Source organism: Anabas testudineus, chromosome 7, assembly GCF_900324465.2.
Source record: "Anabas testudineus chromosome 7, fAnaTes1.2, whole genome shotgun sequence".
Classification (NCBI taxonomy): Eukaryota; Metazoa; Chordata; class Actinopteri; order Anabantiformes; family Anabantidae; genus Anabas; species Anabas testudineus.
The window spans coordinates 5,677,163-5,700,209 of NC_046616.1; the positions used below are offsets into that span (position 1 = coordinate 5,677,163).

The 23,047-nt window shown below is 38.6% G+C and overlaps 3 protein-coding genes across 6 annotated transcripts in view; 1 reads left to right on the forward strand and 2 right to left on the reverse strand.

Moving 5' to 3' along the window:
- The window catches only part of chchd6a (coiled-coil-helix-coiled-coil-helix domain containing 6a), a 53,058-nt gene extending 46,846 nt beyond the window's left edge, over positions 1-6,212 (reverse strand). The window contains exons 1-4 of the mRNA XM_026368420.1: positions 6,018-6,212; positions 4,190-4,283; positions 3,899-4,004; positions 2,808-2,940 (exon numbers count right to left, since the gene is read on the reverse strand). Coding sequence (XP_026224205.1) covers positions 2,808-2,940; positions 3,899-4,004; positions 4,190-4,283; positions 6,018-6,101 — 417 coding nt within the window. The 5' untranslated portion in view covers positions 6,102-6,212. The remainder of the gene's footprint in view (positions 1-2,807; positions 2,941-3,898; positions 4,005-4,189; positions 4,284-6,017) is intronic.
- A 270-nt stretch (positions 6,213-6,482) lies between these two features.
- On the reverse strand, positions 6,483-11,737 carry LOC113168033 (E3 ubiquitin/ISG15 ligase TRIM25-like). The gene is made up of 4 exons (XM_026369075.1): positions 10,961-11,737; positions 10,001-10,140; positions 8,463-8,630; positions 6,483-8,116 (listed from the first exon to the last, which is right to left on the reverse strand). Exons 1-4 carry the CDS (start codon positions 11,579-11,581, stop codon positions 7,408-7,410), a joined length of 1,638 nt encoding a protein of 545 aa, XP_026224860.1. The 5' UTR covers positions 11,582-11,737; the 3' UTR covers positions 6,483-7,407.
- Positions 11,738-17,722: 5,985 nt separating this feature from the next.
- LOC113166737 (twist-related protein 2-like) lies at positions 17,723-21,267 on the forward strand. 4 transcript variants are annotated; one of them, XM_026366872.2, is made up of 3 exons: positions 17,723-19,412; positions 19,706-19,920; positions 20,672-21,267. In XM_026366872.2, exon 1 carries the CDS (start codon positions 18,106-18,108, stop codon positions 18,751-18,753), a length of 648 nt encoding a protein of 215 aa, XP_026222657.1. In that variant the 5' UTR covers positions 17,723-18,105; the 3' UTR covers positions 18,754-19,412; positions 19,706-19,920; positions 20,672-21,267. The 4 variants fall into 4 exon arrangements, with proteins under 4 accessions (XP_026222657.1, XP_026222656.1, XP_026222655.1 ...); XM_026366871.2 differs by having other exon boundaries at positions 17,723-19,057; positions 19,170-19,920; XM_026366870.2 differs by having other exon boundaries at positions 17,723-19,920.
- The last annotated feature ends 1,780 nt before the right edge of the window (positions 21,268-23,047 follow it).

A 23,047-nucleotide genomic window follows, 5' to 3' on the forward strand; every position in this document is an offset into this window, starting at 1 on the left:
TCGCTCTACAGTGATTCTTTACAAAGTTAATGGCCACACATCTGCAGGCCAACCTCAGATTGTTACAGATTGCACCTCTTTTCCGTCTCATCATCACCACTTTTTCTACAGTTTTTATCAATGGAACAGTTGTGATTTTTGAAGAATACTAGTCATCGTTGTACCTTCTTTAAAGTCTGTTAGACTTGCAGTGATCTTGTACAAGCTAATATCATATGTATCTTTCCTCTTTTCCCCCCTCTTTCCTAATTGCTGGTTCTACAGGAGGTGTTTACTCATGTAGTCAGACATCATCTGTTCCTCACTCCCCTGCTTTCGTCCTCGTTTTCAAGGTAATGTCAGACATGTGTCATAGGTAATACTGAGAGATTCATCATTTTGATTCTTCCTCCTGTCCTTTCTTTCTTTCCTTTCCTCCTTGTTATTCTCCTTGTGCTCTAGAATCTGTATTTTCATCCCTACATCCTTCTTATCTTCCTAATTGTAGGTTTTTAATCATCCTTTCCCCCATCTTTCCCTATTCATCTTTTAAAAAGCATCAAAGTGACATTAGTAACAGTGACTCCTTCCTTCTAATCCACCTCATCATGATCCTCCAGGAAACCTTGAATCACTTGTGAAACCTTCTTTTTCACCCTTTTGTTCACACCCTCTTCAGCTCAATTCTACAGGAAATGCATGCCATCTTCTCTTTCACTTCCATTGGATCTCAGCTCCTCTTTATGCTAAACCCTCACAAAATATTCAGTCACTTCTTTTTCTTTCTCACATCCCTCTCGCTCCCAATTACTTAGTAAATGCTCAATCAGCTGTCATCTCTTATATTTCATCTTCTCATACTGTATGTTCACTCTTCCTCAACCTTTTTTTCTCCAGGCAGTATTGCAACACTGTCATCTCTTTAAACCTTTCAGTGTGTGAAATTCATACAGGGTGTGAAATTAAGATGGGCCACCTGGCAAATGCAGGCTGGTTCTGACCATGTGAGCCCACTAACTTTGTCAGGATAGTGCACCACCAGTCATACTGGCAAGTGCTCTAATTTGGGGCCTCTACTATACAAATCCATTTGAATTATTAGTATAACATACTCAAAGTAGGTGTACAAGTACAGGACAACACCAGTTCGCAACTTGTATCCAGTATGCATACATATATATATATATATATATATACATATATATATATATATATATATATATATATATATATATATATATATATATATATATATATAATAATAATTCTAGAGGACTTTTCAGTTCAGATTATGTCAGCTAGTTGTCCTGACTACAGAAGTTGTTAGTCTGTAAAAGTTTTCTGTATGTGTGAGACACAATCCAGAGGTTTGCTGGCTTGGACTTATTTTATTTCTAAAACTTCTTTGCTTTAGGCTAGTGGAGATAAGTGGTAGAAGGGTTTTGTTGTGCTGACTGTGTTCAACTATGAAGCATTACATGATCAACAATTACAAGAGATCAGCCCTTTATCTTGCTTCACTACTGAGCGGTTTTGTGGAGGTTCCAAGGGATGGATGAACAGTTGATGATGGGTGATCTTGTTGAATGATTCCACAACAGCAAAAAATTCTTATTTGAGTTAAGACTCTGAGAAATCTGTCCACACTTCACGTGTACAGCATTTACGTATTCATAGAAGGTGCAGTCATGCTCAACTAGTGATTTTCGACGTCCCTCCAAAAGCTTTCTATTAGCAACGGAAGTGTGTTGGAGTGAAGATAAGACAGGTGCTACAGCATGTCTCACATGGGGGGAAGCAGGTGGAATAGAAGGGTAAGGGGAGGATGATTCACGTGAAACAAGCCCTGCCTGGTGTGTAAAACAAGCTCTCCCCTTCCCAAAACTATACCTCCAACCCCGCAACACTCCTATCTCAAGCTCCAGGAAACTCTCAGGGTACAATTTGGTGCATGCACTGCACTGATAATACTGTCTCCAGGGCAGGAAAAAGAGAATGATAGGCTTGGATAGAAAAGAGAAAAATGCAGACAAAGATAGGGGTGGGTGTGGGAGAGAAGATGGAAAGAAGAGCAAAGAAAAGAGGGAGAGAGGGGGAGACAGAAAAAAAGACAAGCATGTAATAGGTACAAAGAGGAGGAGGCAGCACAGGAAGTATCACCATGGAAAATACAAGTGCAATACCAAATGTCTATTCGAACTTTTTCAACATGTGAGTGAAGCAAAGAAACCTCAATGGACTAAATCATGACTTGACCCTAAATAAATATCTCCTCTGACTAAGAGACAGTCAAATTAATCAGCTTTCACATTTTGTCATTATCACTGAATGTCAAACTCTATGTCAAACCTAAAGTCAAAAGTTGTGGAATGATTGCTGACCAAAACTCACAGGGCTCTGTATCATTACACAGAGACTACAACACCTCCACCATCAGGGCACTAGTGCATAGTGCAGAGAGAAGAGAAACTTTAAAGATTGATCATATTCAACAAAAATGGACCAAACACACTATTAACTGTAAGTGCCAGTTAAGAGCAAAGCTAATTTAAGCATATTAGCTGTAATCCACAAACACTGTTATGCAGTATTACTTTTTATGTAATGATTTTCATTGCTTTACATTAACATACAAGCAAACTGCCAGCCATCTGCTAATGTAGTTGGTGGGGCAAAAGCTTTAGTTTTTGTTTACTGTAAATGCCTCATATATTCCTCAATTCAATAAAGAGGCAAGAGGAAAGAAAACAGATACAGATATGAAGCATTCAGCTTAAGAAAGGCAAATATGTATACATGAGCCTCTTTATGAGTGTGGTTATGTGTACCAGTTGTTTGGTCTTCTCAGCTTCCTCGCGTGTGTGTTGTTTTTCCCGGGTCATGGCTTTAGTCATCTCCTCCCTCTCTCTTTGTGCTACTTTGGCCAACTCCTCCTTTAGTACTGCTTGCTGCCACTCATACCTAAAACACACACATTTATATGTACAATTTAGCGTTTTTCCACACACATTCACAATATAAACAGACTACAAAGTATCCATAATACCACAATTATGCAAACAAATTATTATTATTATTGTTATATAATTATAACAAATTAGTCACTTTCTGCTTTCCATACATGTGATTAGAATTCAAGTAAATTGTGTTTTAAATTGTGTAAAAACATACTTTAACCATCAAAGTCCACAAGGGGGAAGCATATACCAATTTTCAGATGACTCACTTCATTCATCCATTATCCTAACTGCCTTTAGCTTTAAGGTGATTTTCTTACAGCATGTATTAACATTTACTTATTTATTTTTGTATTTGTTGCTTTACATATTGGAAATGTACATATTTGAAATTAAAAAAAGGATTTTATCTCAAAGGATATATATATATATATATATATATATAAAACATGATGATGATGATATTTTGACTGTGCTGCACAAGGTACACATTTAATATTTTGTTTCCAGTCCTCTTAGTTTAACAGGTGATGCATTCATGCCTCTGTTCAAAATGCTCCACCTCACTTGCTGGCCAGTGAATTTTAGAAGAGGTTCTTTTGTGCCTGGATAAAGAGGTTGCTAGAAAAAAACACAAGCAATTTCATGTTTCTGAAATAATCACAATGTTGCCCTTAAGCATCTTATCCCTCAGAGAGCATTTCTAGTTTTCTCGACCGAGCAACACAAATACCTGTAACAAAAAGTGATTCATCCAAATCTTTATTTAGGCAGAGTAACTACATTTGTAAAACAGAAAAGAGCTAAAATAGTTTGTTTGCTTTGCTCAATAGCTGCATTTACTAGCAGGTAAGCAATGTAAATGCTAGGCAACATATATTTTTGATATGAAACAGTAATGATGATGTTAATGTATAAAGATACTTTTATCAGTCTGAGGCAAATCCATATTGTTAACCCACCTCCTCTGTTCTTCTGTAGCATATGAGGTTGGTTTGCTAGTGTTGCCCTGGGTACTCTGTTGGTCCCGGTGGGTTCGAGAGCTTGGACTGGCACTGTGAGAGGCACCTGAAGCAAAGACAAGAGTGGACATTAACAAAAGAAAAACTCTAGCTGGAGACAATCCATTATTGTGCTATTATATGGTCCAGATTGGTGACTTTCAGTTACTAATGTAATAAGCAATAATAAGGCCTAACATAGATATACTGTAACTAATGCTTCAAGCACTTGGTTCTGTAAGGCCATGTTACCTGTGTCTTTCTGCATGCTTGAGGTTGATGAAGATGTCCGTTCTGGAGCAATGTTGGCTACTCCTCTCATCCTCTGAAGGACATCGTCCGACAGCTAGAGGGAGGGAAGAAGTGCAAGTTAAAGTCAAACATGGCCATGACTAAAGACACAGAATCAACAGATACATGGAGAAACCTTTCTGCAGGTTTCTACAAACCTAGGCTAGTAACACTTTAATGGAGCGGAAAGCATATCATACAAATCATGCAGTGTCGTCTTTATTGAAATAAAAATCATTCTTTTATCTTCTAATGCTTAAGCATGGACAAAGTTACTTTGGTCCAAACACATTTGCCAGTAAACACTTCATCATGTGTGTGTTGTACTGTGTGAACACACACAGTAGTTAAACATAGCTACTCCAAAAACCATAGTAAGCAACGCCTACCAGTGACTCACTGTTTCTATGACTCACAAAATTTGAATGTGGAGACAGAGCTGGTAAATACATTTATCTGTAAGGCCTGTTTTCAGTTCTCACGGATATTTTTACAAATATTTTCACAATTATTATAAACCATAGGAGTACTAGTAACTTTTAAAATTAAATTTTTTTGCATTCAATTATCTTTTATGTTCATGTGGCTGTTATATTAGTTTGCACTCTAATGAGAACAGCTGCATCTGAAGGTGCCTTCCAATCCTACAGGAAATTTGGAAACGGCAATGAGCAAATTCTTATACATATCACAAGATAGCACATTGGTATGGCTGCAGTCACACTACAGACATTCACAGAATTGCATATGCATGTATGTGCATTAGATTTAAAGATAATGCCAGGCCAAAACTCACTAGCTCACTGACCTCTTCTAGTGGAGCAACAGCATTAAAGCTGGGTGCAGGTGAGCATGCATCTACAGTACAGCAAGTAAAAAAACCATAACTACTTGAGGTCAGCACAAACACTAAAGCTGTGAGGCTGTCTGAAAAACTACTGAAATTATATTATATTATCTAATTAATGTAGTGTCTTTATGAGAAGACATTAAGTGTTGTTTGTTTATACAGTTCAAGCTCGGGGGCACATGCATTTATGAGAAACATATCTATGCCAGTGCAAAAAGATATTCATACCCCCAGGTCTTGCAGCCCTAACACACAAACCTCTGACTCTCTCTGACTCCACCTCTGTAATAGACTAATGCTCTTCTAACTACAGTGTGGTGTTAGGCAGCTAAAGACATGAGTAGGAATCTATTCTTGGTTTACATACATCTGCTGTGCAGATGGCATGTTCAAAGCAGCTAGTTAACTAACTAACTAACTAACTAACTAACTAAGTAGTTAACTACTGGCCAAGCATAACGTCTAATTCACCCCCAGACTGCTAAGTTATCTTTAATGCTGCTAGTCAACACTAGATAGCAGCTAGTGAATAGTAAACGCTGGGTTTTCTAACAAATGTAGAACCGGTAAGTCAATAATATACAGGCCGAATTTACAAAAACACACCGAAGGTTTTTAAAAGACGTCAGTCATCTGTCAGATTTAATCTTTTACCGAAAGCAGGAGACACTTCCATCTGAAGCTAATTACCTACTGAAGATTGGCGTAACGAATAATAAAGACATGTTTCACATCATATATCAACCTGCCCCAGCTTCTCCATCCCTTTACATCCTCCTCACGTAAGCAGTCGATTTACAGATTGGGGTCTTGGTTCAGCCGAGACTAAAGTGTTGACTTGAACAACTATACAACAACAAGCTAACGGCTAACATTGAAGTAACGTTAATGTTAGCATGGCTTATCAAACGCTAACCTAGCTAGCTAAGCTAGCATCACCTTGACTCCACGAAGGATCCTGACTCTGTCCTCATCGTCCACACCGAAAGACACTTTTCTGGTCGTACTCTCTCCTGAGCCCATGCCTTCTTGCGTACAGAAACAGCTTTGGTAACGCTCTAGCGTGAATTAATGCTACTATCATGGAATAGTATTAGCGTCCTGCCCAATGACAGAATGTGTGACAGATATGGGTTGCCAGGTTCGTCTTAAACCATCCCTCTCTTACAGATATATGCTTCCCGTATCATGCAGCTAAATTATTGTATTAATAATTTGGGCAAAGCCACAGAAATTATCCATTTACCAAATGTCGAATTCCTATATTTTCCAATTTATTTAAATTGTTCTTAAGTGACGAATCCCTGTTAGTTACCATTTACCGCACAACTTGGCAACCCCGATATCAAGAGACTCCATTAAATGAACACTCAGTGGACACTTTATTAGTTTTTGTAATCCAATATCATTTATTTGTTTATTTATGTAGAAACTGCTAAAAAAGTGATGATTCAAGTATAAGTTGATTTTTGCAGTCTGGTGGGTGGTGGAGTCAAGCTGGAGTGCATTATCTGATCAACATACATAAATACAAACATTATTATCATTGTTTATTTGTAGTATAAACACATGTAATATGTATTCACACACATCAGTGATACAGAAAATTCAAGGAAAGAAATCATGCAAATTAAAATATGCTAACTGTTAGCATCTTAGAGAGAGACAGCGGATAAACAACAGATAAATAGAACAAATCACAAAGCAGATACATTTATATAACCCCTATAGATAAATCTCTCTAAATAACTCTAATTGTGAATTCGAAATTTCATATTTGTAAATAAATTATCTCATAATTACAATGCACCAGTTTATTGTAGTCTAAACAGTACGCTCAGACAAATCCAATAGGAGATTCAGGAGCAAAAACTGTCAGAAAATATAGTTTGGCAAAACAATCCCGGCAAATTTACTGGTATTGGATGATCTTGACCAGTGAATTGCATTATAGAAAAATCATAACAGCAACTGAGTTTCAGTTTCAACGGATCCGCCTTCATAACAACCCAACAACTGAACACACAGGTGTGGACGTTGGGATTGTGTTTGTTGTTCTTGTCAATTAAAACAGGTACATAGGACCCTGACACAAACTACCAAAACATTGAATTTCCAAAGTAGTTTCTGAATATGCAAGTCAATTTTCCACTGCAGTTACACACAAATGCTCAATTTTGGTATAATATGTTGAGTCAATCTATTCATTTTATTTATTTACAAAAGTATTTTTTGAAAGAAAAAACAAAAATGCTAGTTAAACAGTAATGTATTTTGTTCAACACCCAAATAAATGATATGCGCAGGAACCACTAAACAGCTGTTGTGCTCACATCCCAGTGTGCAGAGTAATCCAGGAATCTGGTGTGTTTGAATGAATACTGAACGCTGGGTGAACTGCCTCCGTAAACACGGTCCTGAAGGTGTGGATATGCTCCTTCCGCCCTTTGATGCTGTGGAACGATAATGTCCCGGCCTCATAGTTCAGTTCTATCTCAATTCTAAACAGACATGTGGGAAGTTCCTCTAGAGTCCTATTACTAGAGGAATGACATGCTGTCAGCTTGCCATTCTTCCACTGCAGCCGCCAGGACATCGAGTTATGTCCTAAACGACTGTTGTCACCACGGCGAGGGATGCTTTTATAACACACCCCCAGTGACCACATGCTGTTGGGCCCCACTTCTACCACCCATATGTGTTCCCCACGTGAGAACCCCTGGCTGCACATAACCTGGGGTGCCGTTGTAAAACGCTCTGGGTGCTCTGGGTATGGCTGCTTGGTAAAGCTGTACTTGACTGTGCGCAGATCATTGGACAATATCAGGCTGGGATGGGCACTGCAGAGATTGAAGGAGAGGTCCAGGGGGTTGAGGAGGATATGAAGGGAATGTAGGAGGCGAGTCATTTCTGAGTGGAAATCTTGGGTTTTGAGTCCTGCCTGGAGATTCTTGATGTCGATGGGAGACTTTGAGGGGATTTTGGCACTAATGTTGCCTGTGGCAGCTTTTCTCACCTTATGTTCAATCTGTATGAACCTGGAGAACAGAAGTACTTTCTCAGTTGATTTCCATTGCTCTGCTGTACATATATATATATATGTATATAAATAAATATATATATATATATATATATATATATATATATATATATATAAATAAATATATGTATATATATATATATATATATATATATGTATATATGTGCATTATGCCTTGCATAATTTGTATTTAGCTCTTTAGTGTATGTACAGTTAGTTTATTTAGATTATTTTCAATGAGTTCAGGTATTAATATATTTTTCTTCTACTGTTAAAAAGAGTCTTTTAAATATTTATGTACAGTAAAAGCACAGTTGTAAAAGCAGGATCGATTTCTCTTGTACCTGTGTATGAAGAGGGATGTCTCCGTCTCGCCGAGAGCCTCTGTAGCACCCTGCTGTGCCTCTGATAACTGCTGCTGTTGCTCTTCCAGCTCACTCAGTTCCAGCTTCGAGGTCTTTCCTTGTTGGCTTCTATCCTCCTCTAAGAGCACATGCAGGCGCTCCCTGTACCTAGACACAACACCATAACCAGACGCTGCAGTTAGTGAACAGAGAGATAGTGTCATATGGACCAACACGTCCAGGTCCAACTTTGTTAGAGTTATTTTCTCTCAATATGCTTTTAGACATACTTAACCTTTTCCACATTTTGTATTGTTACAACATTATTTCATATTGAGTTGAATTTATTTAGTTATTGTAAAAATGTACATAAGCATTAACAGGCTTTGCTATGTGCCTCAATCCAATCCATCTCAGAGATCTACAGACAACTCATTGGACTTCTTGGCTTAGTTTGGGCTCTGACGTCTACTGTTGACTGTAGGACTTTCTGTAGTGAGGTCCAATGAACCACATTTATCACAGGTGGACTCCAAATGAATTGTAGAAACATCTCAAATATGATCAGTGGAAATAGGATGCACCAGAGCTCAAGTTTAAGTGTCATGGAAAAAGGCTGTGAATACGTCTGTAAATGTGTTTTTGTTTGTTTGTTTCAAATTTTTAATAAATTTACAAAGATTTCGAACAACTTTCTCTCTCTATGACATTAGGCGATATTGTTTGTAGCATTCGTAAGGAAAATGATTAATTTAATCAATTTAGGAACATTACAAAATGTGGAAAGAGTTTAGTGTTTAAATATTTTCTGGATGCACTGTCCTTTATGAGTTCATTCTCTGTCATTTCTTATGTGGATGGAAATCTTGATCTGTAAATCCACAATAAAATTTAATTCATGTCAAGTCCATTTATTTTTACATGTACTGTAATTAACTAAACTTTAAAGTATTAAATAATGAGATACACATTCTGCTGTCAGTAATTTATAACTCAACCATTTAAAAGTTTTAGAGCTGAGCTTGAACAATCCATGACATTTGGACACTAATATAAATATGTACAAAAAATGCAGATGAACTTGTTCATTACATAAAATCATTCATCTGTTCTTGCCTGCATTTTTAATCTGCAACCGTCACTGCCTGATCCTGTTCTTCAAGCGCTAAGGACAAACTGCTGATGGTAATCTGAAGCAGTTGTACTTCTAATTGGACTCACTCACTGTATCTATCTTTAAAACACACAGTCTTACATTTTTAAATACATAGTTTGCATCAGAATTTGGTAATTTAAACAAGCTCACATTTATTATTTAAATTTCATGTCATAGTATTGAGCTATAAAAATAACATACTGTATATAAAAGTTACGGTGTATATCGTAAGTGGCTTTTCTTTGAGCAGATTTGACACAGACAAGTATGCAGGACACTGCTCAGAGGACTGTAACATTTAAAATGCATCTTTGAATCTATCATCATTTGCAAATAGACTTTTCAAAGAAGCATCATTACTAGCATACATGCATTACGTTACCTGTTCATTAGCTCAGCAATGCTGTCCACCAGTGTTACAACCTTGTTGACTAGTTTCTCTCTCATAACTTTGCTGGCTGCCTGCTCCTCTGCTGTTTTCTGCAGGAGAGTCTTTGTCATCTGCAGCCTGCAGGAAATCACCTGCAAACATGATTTTAGATTTTGTGTTTAGCACAAAGAGAAGAAGATTTTGAATGCCTGGATGCACAATTCCTGTGAAAACAAAAAATATTCTGTGTTGATAAAGAAATTGAATGTGATTTTCTTGTGCAGTGACTTGGCACAGATCAACACAGATGTCATTTAAGTATTTGATTAGTCGTCTAAAGTGGAGAACTCCCATTGACCCTGTCAGAGGTCATTATCTGGGTTCTTGTCAGTCAGAATTCTTTTGCATTCGTGTCATTCACCCGTTCTAAAGAACAATGGAAATGAGTCAGATGCCAACAGTCATTTTATTCAAGCCTCCTGTGTGTCACGAACCTGCTGTTGTTTCTCATGGGTATAAAATATAGCAGTGTCATCCATTTTCATTAGGTAACACTCCCCAGAGTGCTCTGGTAATGATTTACTTTACAGTTCTGAAATAACCTAATAATAGGTCAACAATATAATTTACAATGTAATTAATTAACAATATACGTATTACTAATAATTAATGTAACTAATTAATTCATGTAATACTAATAAAGGATAAACTCAAAAGTTGATCTTTCACAAAATATGAAATGTATTTTTTCTTAAAATAACATTTTGATTTAAACATAAGTAAACCTTTGTTTCTTATTTATTTATTCTTCACACAGGTTTGTATTTATACAAATTTCTCAATTTTGCATTTTCAACAGACCTGTTTGACTATTTCAAGTTATTCAGAAATTAGTTTTCACTAGTTTTATATATTTAGAAACATCTGTCAGTGTAAATCTTAGATTAATGTTAATGAAACCAACAAAACTACCTTGCTTTGGTTCTCCAGCGCTCGCCTCATCTCCTCTTCAGCTACACTGAAGGTGAGGATATCATGGTTCTGGTGCTGGCCTTCTACAATGCATGTGGAGCACAGTGTGGCCATGTCGTTGGAACAAAAGTACTCAAGGGGACGCCGGTGGATAATGCAGCCCTTCGTCCCCACTTCATTCAGGGGTTCCACCATGGAGTGTCCCTTGAATGAGTCCTTCTCGTGGTGTTTCTGGAGATGTCGGGAGCACAGTGAGACCTCACACTTCAGGCAGATCTTCACAGCCAGTGTCTGTTCATCTATACAGTGGTCACAGAAAGTCTTCTCAGGCTCAGTTTCAGACCAGTTCAGCATATTTGCAGTGGCTCGGTAGCCTTCAACAATGCTGCAGAGTTTGAAGTTCTTCTGCAGAGACTCCACACCCTGGAACTCCTCACGGCACTCTGGGCATTGTGGAGCTGTTTTACCACTACATTCGATGGTGAAGACAGTCTTGCAGATACAGGCTTGACAGTAGTTGTGTCCACAGGGGAGAGTAACTGGGTCAGAGTAGAATTGAAGACAGATTGGGCAGCTCAGTTCCAAGGCTAGCTGATCCTCTGGCTTGGACAAAGACATCATGGGAGGTGATAAAGTTGTTTCTCTTCTCTCGTCACTTGTCTTGTCAAAAGTTGCTTCCCTTTTTTACTTCATCTCCACTTCTTGTCCTAAAACGAACTCCCTTTTCTTCTCTCTGCTCCACACCCAGCAAGGCTGTGGGTGAGTCCAAAATGAAAGCATCAAGAAAAAGAAAATCGCAAGGCAGGAGGTGTAATCGCAAATGTTTGCAGGACAACATTCCTTTCCAGGAACTTGTGTAACCAGAAAGTTACATCAGGGATTGGTTTGGTGCTAAATATATACTATGAAACTATATGCACGTCTTCAGATTGCATTCAGCACTTACTTTACTGGAAACCACGGAGCATAAAGTTCCAGTTCTTCCAGTTTACATTATTAGTTGGTTTAGGTTCAGCTTCAGTTCTACAAACAAATATGGATTGGGGTGGGTACACCCTTAGGAATTGTGTATCAAGAATCTTCACTGACATACAACTCATGATGTTTTTAGAAGCCTTCATTTACCACCTAATAAATGGTGATGGTCAGTCTGTGCAGATAAAGAATATGTAGTATATATTTTGTGAATGAGGGATCCTGGTATTGTACCCACTGATGTCTCTTGTTGACTGTAAATACTTCCACCTGCTTCAGTGTTGTTATGTTAGTGTTCTACTGAATCTACAGCGGTGCACTTGAGGCATTAAGGTCATAATCATTAAAAAGTCAAGCAGAAAAAAATATTCCTAATCCTAAATATTTTTACATAACACTCCTGAGAACCTCCTGACAAGAAAACCAACCACCAGCACTTGATCCATCAGGTTGTCAAGCAACAGTAGCTAGAAAAAAGCCACTTTGAATAAAACTTAGCCAGCTCAGTAGAATCCAAAAGATTCAGAGCATGAGGAAAACAATCTCTAGTCCGATAAGACACTGTTTGGGCAGAACTACATGTCATTACTTTGTCCTGACGTCTTGAACCTTTTCTGAACAGAAGTTTAGATTTTGTGTCCTATTAATATAATGAGGCTATTTTACATATGTTTTACATATTTTACATTTACATTAACCACGTGCCACTGAGGAAACACTTTTAAAAGAAAAAGCATCAAACTAGGTCCAAATTAGACCACCAGCGGCCATGTACAGGACATAATCAAAATGAGCCAGTAGGCAAAGTGAAAATATAATTACACACTCCTAGATGCACGAGTATAATTACTAGGTTCTATTCAATGACATAAAAGGACAAAACAAAAGACAGACTATTACAGCATCTTCTAATGTGATGTTATTGAAATTCTGTGCCAAGGGAATCAGAGACTTGTAGGTGAAGCGAGTCCAGTTCCACTAGGTGGCAGTAAAAGTTTGATAAATCAGTGTCACTGACAATGTGGGTTTCATGTGTCTCCAGTACATTGTTCAGGGACATCTTCATGAAGGGCAATGAATGGCTATAGATAATGGAGCTGGCTTGAGTGTGAGGTAGAAGGAGTGTACTGTTTCCAACCTGTAAAACGAAGGGATTACCGAGGGTGCTGATCTCGCCTTTGTTTTTATTTCTCTTGGTACCAGATTGTCTAGGTGTAGTCTGAATACGTAAGTGGCCTGTCCACCTTCCTTACCATCCCTGACGTGTGTTCTGATCTCTCTACAATGAGAGTACTACAGAATAGAGCTCCTGCTACTATAGACAGAAAATTGCCTTTGCAACATGTTGTGTATGTTACGTGTCCTTGTGTTGATTTACTGTTAATGTCAAGATATCTGTTGGACTATGCCAGCTATACTCCTCCTAAATAACTGCACTGGATCCCTAACAGGATGAAATTGAACACATCTGATACACAGCATACTCTACTAGGAGATCAGTCTTTCTGAATCGCACACAAAAATTATTTTTCAAATCAAGTTAATCTGCTGTCATCACCAGATTCTGTGGTTTTCTGCAATACAGACATTTGGCCTCAAGGAGGAGTCACAAGCTCAAAAGCTGTGCTGTGCATCGTTGATGATGATGTACATCATTTATAAGATACCGTCTCACGTTCAAGTAAGCACCTGAAGGCAGGTTCTGATTGATGATTGAGATTTTAACCTGAAGGTCCTAAAGTGTCAAACTTTTTTGTAACAAATTTTATTAGGAGTTACTTAAGTTTGACTTGTATTAGTTATTTAAATATTTATTCACCTTTTTTTTTCAGGCACTGGAGGAGACTTGGTTTGAAATATGTCTAAACTGGTGAATGCAGGAACTTTAATTTTTGTGACCATATTTTGTATAAATATCAGTGACTGTGTTCATCACATTATACTGGATTTATTTCAGAGATTTATGAGAACATTTTAGGTGTGTTGATGTTGACAAACCTCAATAAAATATTTCAGTAAAAGGAAAAAGCATGCCCTGAATAAGAGGGCTTTCTCTGTCTTTGTCCTGTCTCCTCCTCTTGTTCCTGCTTCATTTCTGAACATCTAAAGAAGAAGGTAAAAGCCATCTTTGTAAAAAACAATCTGCTCATCAATCCTCAGTTCACATACAGCACACTCAGTAGTAAAGCTGTAAAAACAGATTGCCACATATGTTTTAATCACTTCTGACTAATAACTATAATTTGTATTCAATAAAACATTTTAATCCACACCTGCAGCAGATTAAGTAAACACTCAGGTACAATGACCTCTAGTGAGTGATAAGTGACATATTCTGTACAGTACTAAAGTACTAAAGTGCAGCACAGCTACGCAGAGCTGGAACCAAACAACCAGCAGGCCTGCAGATGAATTGTTTTGATAGAAATGTCAAGCAACAATTTTAAAGTTAACACACATTATTTTTCCCATTTTTTTTGTGCTATTTTCTGAAATGTGAAAATCTGTGGAACAAATTAGGTGCAAGTAAAAACAAAAAACGGAGACATGTTGTAGTTACATTTTACACATTAATTGTATTTAAATTTAAATTTAAAAAGATCTAAATGTAAGAAATCTGTTTGCATACAGGGTTTTTGTTTTATTTGTAAAAGCTCAGTTGGGCATTACAGCAAACAACTTCTTGCACTTTTTGATTTCATTCTAGTTAGTTTTTATTTCAATTGAACACAATATAATAAAGAATTTATATTTAATATTTCTGTGTCCTGCGTTGCTTTAATGTCATGGCACTGTGTCTTAGATATGGATATCTTTATGGCCACTCTCTACCAACTCTCAACCTCCTTTCTCTTTGAATACATTTAAAGTTCTTTACAACACGGGAGAGTGAAAATCCACAGGTCGAGTCTCAGCACTGCATCTGCTCATAGGGACGAGGGACACTCAAATTGTATTTGAACATGTCAGCATGCTCAGTATCTAAATGTGGCAATCAACACACAAAGATGCATTAAACTTCCTCTTTCATGGCAGTTGTCTCTGACATGCTGGAGCTTTATTTGACACATGTACAGTTGCCTTTCATCTTATCCTGGCACTACAATCCAGAAGTAGCTACATCGTTAGTACAATATAACACTGGGACGATCTGATGATGGATGTCAAGAGTCATGGAGTGACTATAGTACGGCAGGAAATGTGCATACAAATTATCCTTTTCTTTCTCTAAATTATGTAAACGAATCTGTGACACACTGTGAGTAAAAGCGAGGTTAGGACTTTGCTGTATATAGCTGTAGATGTCTGATACAGAGGCTCAGTTTCACATGACAACAATTTACCAGGTGCTTAACATCCTTTAACAACTTGCTTATGTAGTGTATTGTTTTTATTTGTGTCTGTGTAAATGCACGCCACATTGCACAGCCATGAATTTTCAAGAATGTGTGTGTCAGTGTGTGTATATATTGGCGCCACATGTGATAACATTCTCCCATTTCTCCTGGTGGAAATATTTATGCCAAATCGTCATTTCAGCATGCAGTTAAAACAGACAGGGTCCGGTTTTCTTTCCCCTTTTTTCCAGACGTTTTTAGCCTCCGGGGGACCTTCCTGTACAAGACAAAGCATTGTGATTGTGGCCCGCCCCTCCCCTCTCACCCTGCTCCAATATATGTGTGTTTATATCAAGACTTGATATCCACTTTTAATCATTCTCCAGCTTGGAGGTATTTATTTTTAACAGTAAAGGAACTGTTTCAAGGGAGCTGAAATATGCAAATAACTGTGATCCATCACAGGTGCCCCCATAGCACCGACAGAGGATGTATGGCCTGATGAAGTTTAAAGGGTAGGAGCTGAAAGGAGTCCGACATTTTAGTAGTAGTCTGTGCACCGGAGTATCCACAGCAAAGTTTAGTATTGTTGAAGAGCAATATTGTTTCTGGTTGTGTTACCATTCATTTAAAAATTTCAATCCTGTGATATCAGTGTTTTCAAATTCACTTAAGCTGTACTAAATCAAACCAAGTGGAATCATACAACTACCAGAGTAGCACTAACCAGCTGACAAAGTTGTCAACAAAACAAAATAAAATCTGCTAAACCAATTTTACTATGAATATTTTTAGTGCATATTAATGTTGACTAGTGCTTTACCTCATTTCTGATGTCTTTTTATATTTCTTGACACAAGTGTCAGCAACGGATCAGCTGTAGAAGTGTACATTTCAATGACAAGTGTGTATGTGAGTTCATGTTTAGCACTGGAGCATTGTGTTTTTTCTCTCTTCTCCTCTCCTCTCTTTGAATATATTGACACATGCATTATCTAAGTTTATGCTGTTCCTCACATGTTCATAGTGAACAACTGGGCACTGTGTATCCCATTGGATTTGTAGGAGATGATAACAGAATTACACTACATAGGAAGCTGGGTTGAAACTTGTGAGATACATGTGTATTAGGCTGCATGTTACTGCATGCATCATTGTGCAAATGATGTGGCCAAAAAGGAAAACATACACTGTCACGATGACCAGTGGTGTGTGTACACAAGAGGATTGCCATCACATGTGGTCAGACAATAGAGGTTTCTCTTCTTGTTCTGGACTCAAGTCATCGCTGAGTTGACTCAGAGGAGAGACCTTGAGATTTTCCAGCTCCGTGTTCTAACAGTGCCTGAATGAAAATTAGTGTCTTCATCAAATGGAAGCTTCTTGTCTCTGAAAAACAAAACACTAACAATAGACTCTTCTTATGTGGGGGTGTGGCTGTGGGCCATGCTGGAGGCTCACCCAGAAGTTTGGACAGCGAAGTTCGCATTGGACCTGAACCGAGGTTTGTTCAAGATGTTGCTCTGTGGATGAAAGCAGTGAAATGTCCCACAGGCCTCCCTCTGAGTCACAGAACTCATTCTTTCCTTAATACTGTGATTAGACCTCAGTGCTGGAGTGCTGTCTGAATGCCAGCTCTTTCCTCCCTCCAGGTCTGTGCTTAGAAACTACAACCAAGTCTCTGCCAGTGAAATAAAACACACTGTCTTTGTTGTTTCAAGAACATTTTTACAGTTATAACTAATGTGATGTTATTTATTTTGCACATTCATTGCCCACCTAATAATTAGTATTTATGTTTTTGCTTGATGATGATGTCTGATTAGGTGCCTTAAAATAATACAATAATATTCCATTGTGTTGCTCAGTATCATGTCATGTACCAAACAAACAATTACCTAAGCATTTAACCATTACTTCATTTTTCTGGGATGTTATGTGTCTGAATGTATTAAAAATCATTACATTTTCTATATCTAGAGTAGACAGAAGTATCATGTAGAAGAAAAGTGTAGGCAATCTTTACTTTCAACTGTTCATATACCTTTTTTTCTTTCTCTGAACTCCACCGAACACGGCAGTGATGGTGCTGATTTGTGGAGAGGGGAGATGGAGGAGGACAGAGAACCAAGCAGTGAGAGGGGGATGGTAGGGACTTTCTTTGAAGGAAATCTGGAACCTATAAACTTGGGCAACTTCTTTGACAAGAAGCAAACGTCAGAACGGTTTCATTTGGTTGGCTGTATGACAAACCTTTGTCTCCGCCCATCCCTTTGATCGGACCAATTGCTTAAAATTCATTCTTCCTGTTGTCTTAAGCTCAGCTGTCCATAAAAAGTCCACCGAACCAATCAGTGAGTCAGATGGGTGGGCAGTTGAAAGTTTCACAGCCCTTTTCCTTTAAAAAGTCCGATTGAGATTGCTGTTGTATCACATGCGGCTACAGGAGCAAGACATGACGACACTTCGGTTTGCTGATAGAGTGTACACTCACAGAGACTGGGAGGACATTATAAGCAAATGTGTGGACGAAGAAGCACTGTGGCAATCCAAAACTGAGTACTGATTCCTCTCCCATTTTGGCTTGTATATGAAGAAGTGTAAACGTGAAAGAGGAGAAGTTGGAGAAGAAGAACAACACTGGAGAAGGTTGGGAAAACGCAACAGAACAGAGGGAGGTCTTAAAGGCAAACAGGTCAGAGAAAAACTGTGTGAAAGAAGCAGAGGGGAAATGGAGAAGCTCTAAAGTAACGAGAAAAACACTTTTCAGAGAAGGAGTGAGCGACAGTGAGTCACATAAAGAGAGAAGACAGACGAAAAACGTGGCCAAGCATGAGAGAGGAGGAGCAGTGTAACGATGACCACCCTGAGGGAGGGGTGGTTTCCAGCAAGGAGAGCATGGTCAAACCACGTTCTCATGCCTGTCCTGTGGTTGTAGCAACGCCAGGGGTCACCGGACGTAAACGGCAGACGGGCTTACATACAGAGGACCAAATGACCACAGTTGCTCCCTGCGCGTCAGCAGACGACGACAAAGTCAATCCAGGGGATGACATCCACATCTACAAACCAGCTGGACCCAAAAGACTCAAGAAGAGTCCTCAGCATAGGCCGCCTTCTTCAGACTCATCCCTTTCTCCTGTCCCTGGTCCTAGTCCTGGAGGGTTTTCAGCTCTTGAGGACCCACATGCCCAACGGGTGATTGCAAACATCCGGGAACGCCAGAGGACACAATCTCTGAATGAAGCCTTTGCCTCATTGCGTAAGATTATCCCCACACTGCCGTCTGACAAACTGAGCAAGATCCAGACTCTTAAGTTGGCATCACGCTACATTGACTTTTTGTACCAGGTTCTGCAGAATGATGAGATGGACTCTAAACTGGCTGGATGTAACTACTTGGCCCACGAGAGACTGAGCTACGCCTTCTCTGTGTGGAGGATGGAGGGAGCCTGGTCGACCATGTCTGCAGGTCACTAATCCTGCCTGAAAGAAAGATTTGTTTCTCAACTGCTGCCCTAAAACATATGATGATTAGGAGAAAGGAGTGGGGGAGATGTTGGAACTGTGTCTGCTCACCAGTGGATTCACACTAGAAATCTAAAAACCACAGCGTAGATCATTCATTTGCTTCAATGGAGACTGACACTTGATGAGAAGAGATGTTGATAGTTTAAAGCTACTACCCCTTCATTAATATTGTAGCTGTTATTGTCAAACTACAGTACGTGTCACCTGTAACTATGGATTCTTGTGATGCTATTGTATCACCGGCATCAAGCAGGTATTTACTGCTCTCGTGTGCCAATAATAACTTTGGAGAAAGTCTGTATAAGAGAGCCGTTGTGTCTCTGTTTTCGAAGTACTGTTAAGACATTTGTACTCTGTTTGCATAGTTTACAATGGAGGTCAGGACAGGTGAGCGAAAAAAACAAAGCGCTGGACTTCCTTAGGAATTCATTGGATGAACCACCTGATGGTTAAGGATGCTGTGTCCTAAATGTTACCTCCACATGTCAGCACAGCTTGAGCCCTGTGACCTCTTGGCTTTCTCGGATTCCACAGCTTGACCTCTGGTTTCATCTTCATCATCGCCCTTGATTTAATTGCCATAACTGCCGTCATCATCGCCATCATAGGTATGCACAGGACGCCATATTTGACCTTCATTCCATATTTTAGTTAACTATATTTCTAAATATAAAGAGAAACAACTAGAAAATTTGCAAAGGGATTCAGAGAAGTACAAAATTGATTGGATGCTTCAACAAAGATTAGACTTTTGACTCTTCTATACCCTTTCAACCCCTACTTTTCCACAATTTGACATATTATGAGTCCCTAACCACTCTGAACTAAACAGTGGAAAAAGGAGCCGTGGGCAGCTGACATCCTGACTTAAGTCCAAACCAAGCTCCTTTGTTTCTTCCAGAGCCAACAAACTCTCCCCTGAAATTCTTTCCTCTCATTCTTGGCCAAATTTGCTTGCATTGCACGAAACCGTGATACTGCTACAGCAAGCTGACGAGGAGGCGTAATGAAAACAAACGGCCTCTAAAAACCATGAATCATGTGTGTCACCATCAAAGGGGAGGCTGATGTGGCATCCTGCTGGGCTCCCATAAACCACTGGGAGTGATGGAAGAGGTGAGAGCTGATTTATACTGTGCATGCATGCATAGGTGCAGCTATGTGCACGCAGCCATATTCAAAAATACACACCTCCTCCGTTATTAGTGCTGTTTTTTTTAAAAACAGACATCCATAGTTACAAGCAACAAAAGTCAGTCGTTGTATTAATGTACCAGTGATTTTTGGCTTACATGAGCTCGAACTAATTCCTGTATTGCTTAGTTTGCTAATTTAATAGAAACAACTTAAAAAACAGTTCTAAACACATATCCATGGCAAACCACTTCTTCCTTCATTGCCAATATGCATGAAGCCCAGCAAGCTATGATTAGACTGTCCCGGGGAGGTAGCTAAAGTTTCCAGCTCCTATGAAGGCTCATGAAGTCTTTTACTAAGCCCCACAGTCAGCACAGTGTGGTCACTGAACAGAGCTGATGTTAGAAGGCACTTGACATTTAAAAAGAATTCAGTTTGGACCCACAAGGAAAAGTAGAAGCTGCCTCTGTGCATTCTGTATGTTGTTTACAATGAGAGTGGCTGGTCTGATGAGTCAGGATTGCATAGGGTGCATACATTCATTTCTCTCAGCAGTTGTTTTAAAACTGGCAACAACAATAAACCAAAGTGCATACGCTATGTCACACTGACCCCACGAGCCCCATTAATCTAATCAATGTGTAGAAATGTTTCCAATGTGACCACAACAAACTCTCAAATGAATACAACTGGTCACTGCAGTGATGTTTCTACCTTTTTGTCTTTCCAGCTGCTGAATAAAGTGACTGTCGTCCTCCATATCTCTGCTCCTTGCTACCATTTTGGCCTCTCTAAACATATGGACTTTGATGCATATGGGATCCTTTAGGTACCTCAGTGGCTATTTAAGGAATCTTGATCAGGCTGCAGACTGACGTGAGGAAAGTAAACATTTTTCTGGACAAAGCAAAATTCAATAAGAATAAATTATAGGTCACGTTGGAGCAGTATTTGTATCCAGTTTGTTGTGTCAAGTTATTTTCAAATAGACATTATTCTAAGGAAACGTGTACATTATATTAGCTATCACTGGAAAAGCTGCAGTTCATGTAAGAATTCTGTCTTGGACAGTGATAGGTGTATTCATCTAGCGTACACCCAGTTACTGTGAGACCTTGTTTTTTATTTTTTTATTTTATTTTATTTCATTTTTTTGTTCCACTTACTTGAAATATTTACTGTGTGGTGCTTCATTAAAAATGACACTGATCCAGTATGACTGATTACACATATCACAAGGAGAAAACTCCCTGAAGAACTAGATATAATGATAAGTCCAGCACATATATTATCATTCATCTGAAAAATAAAACTGTCTTCAAACTATTCTTGACGGTCGTGTTGTTTTGCTAAAACAGGATGAACAACAGTGAAAGAGTTGTACTGGCACCACACCCTCCTAGTCTCCTGTCTTTAAACTGTCTCACTTGTTTTTTCCTTACTTCCTTCTTCCCTTGTGTTTTTTAATGAGGTCTTTGTGCCCACGCCAGTTCAGCCAGGAACACTTAATTCCTCCAAAAAGAGCATGTTAATGCATAATTAAGGGCTGTGGGAATATTTATAGTCTGTTTGGACCTAAATTCCAAGTTGTAGCTTGAGCTTTTTTAGGTTTTATTGTTGTAAACTTTCACACTATATGGAGTAAAAAATTGACTAAACGAGTCAGTGCTCTAAACTATTAGCTGTGTTTCACTATTCTTAAGTTTAAGTGGCGCTCCGATCGTCTTCTCATCTCAAATATTACAGATTTGTAACTTGCAATGTGAAGTGAGTTTTCATTAGGCAGAAATAAAAAACCCATATTCAAGTATTTGAAGGTTTTAAAGGTTCTGCTCATACACACAGGTATTTCCAGTTATTGTATACTGATTTCACCTCAGCTGGGTGGATGTCACTCAACTCCATGTGCAAAGACTGGAGGTAGAAGTAATTCTGCTGCCTGAGAAACTAAAATAACAGGAAACAAAGGCATGTTAATCAAACGGTCTGTTCACACCCACATGCCTTAATCAAGCACAAGTGAAACACCTGCATGCCAGGAGGCCTAGTGAATGAATGAATCTGGATCATTGGAGACTTCACAACTGGGATCAGTGCAACATTAATCTTCATGTGAAATCAATAGTTGTACATTTAATCAGGTGCATGTAAATCGACAAATAAAACAACCATAAAAAAGGTTATATTAAGGACTGCAAATGTGTTACTTGAGAACATATATTATGATGCCTACTGTTGCTACAATGAAAAACGAGGGAAACATCTAACAACTAGAAGACTGTATGATTAGAACATTACTCATATGAAGGGCAAAAACACTGCACTGACCAAACATTTGGGCTTAATTGCCCTAAATGATGAGCTTTGGCTGACATACGGCATCCATCTTTGTTTACTTTTCAGGCAGTTCAGATTCAATGTGGGTGATGTTTTTGACCAACAATGAGCCTTTCATACGGAGCATTAAAATTTAGCCTCAATATTTAGCCTCAAGACACAATTCCTTCTAAAGGCATTGTGTCTAAAAAGCTGAAGTTAATATAGCAAAATAGTTTGCTAATACAGGGACAAGAAACAAACTGGAAAAAACTGGAAATGACTTTTTAATCAAGAGGAAAAGACCAAAATAACAGTACAAAATAGACAATCTTTCTATACATACACATAGTAGGAAATGTGAGGAAAACACACACACACACACACACACACACACACACACAGGTAAAATAATAAAGAACAGCATGAAACAAAGATTTCAAGGTTTATCTTTATAGAGACAGGGTTACTGTAAGTCCAGTTACTTAAGAGTTCCCAATACACATACTACTGAATGCATGAAGGCACATGTGTGACGTGTATTTTGGTCTTGGAGTTTCTATTTACAGAGTCTTTCTTTAAGAAAAAAGTACAAATGACATCAGTAATAAAGGGAATTACTGTAGGAGTTAAGGCAAAACTGGCCTCTACATAAGACAAAAAACAGCCACCGGGAATATAATACAGGTGAGGTCATTTACAGTTTTCAACAGGCGCAAACAAACACACACACACACACACGCGCACACACACACACACACACACACACACACACACACACACACACACA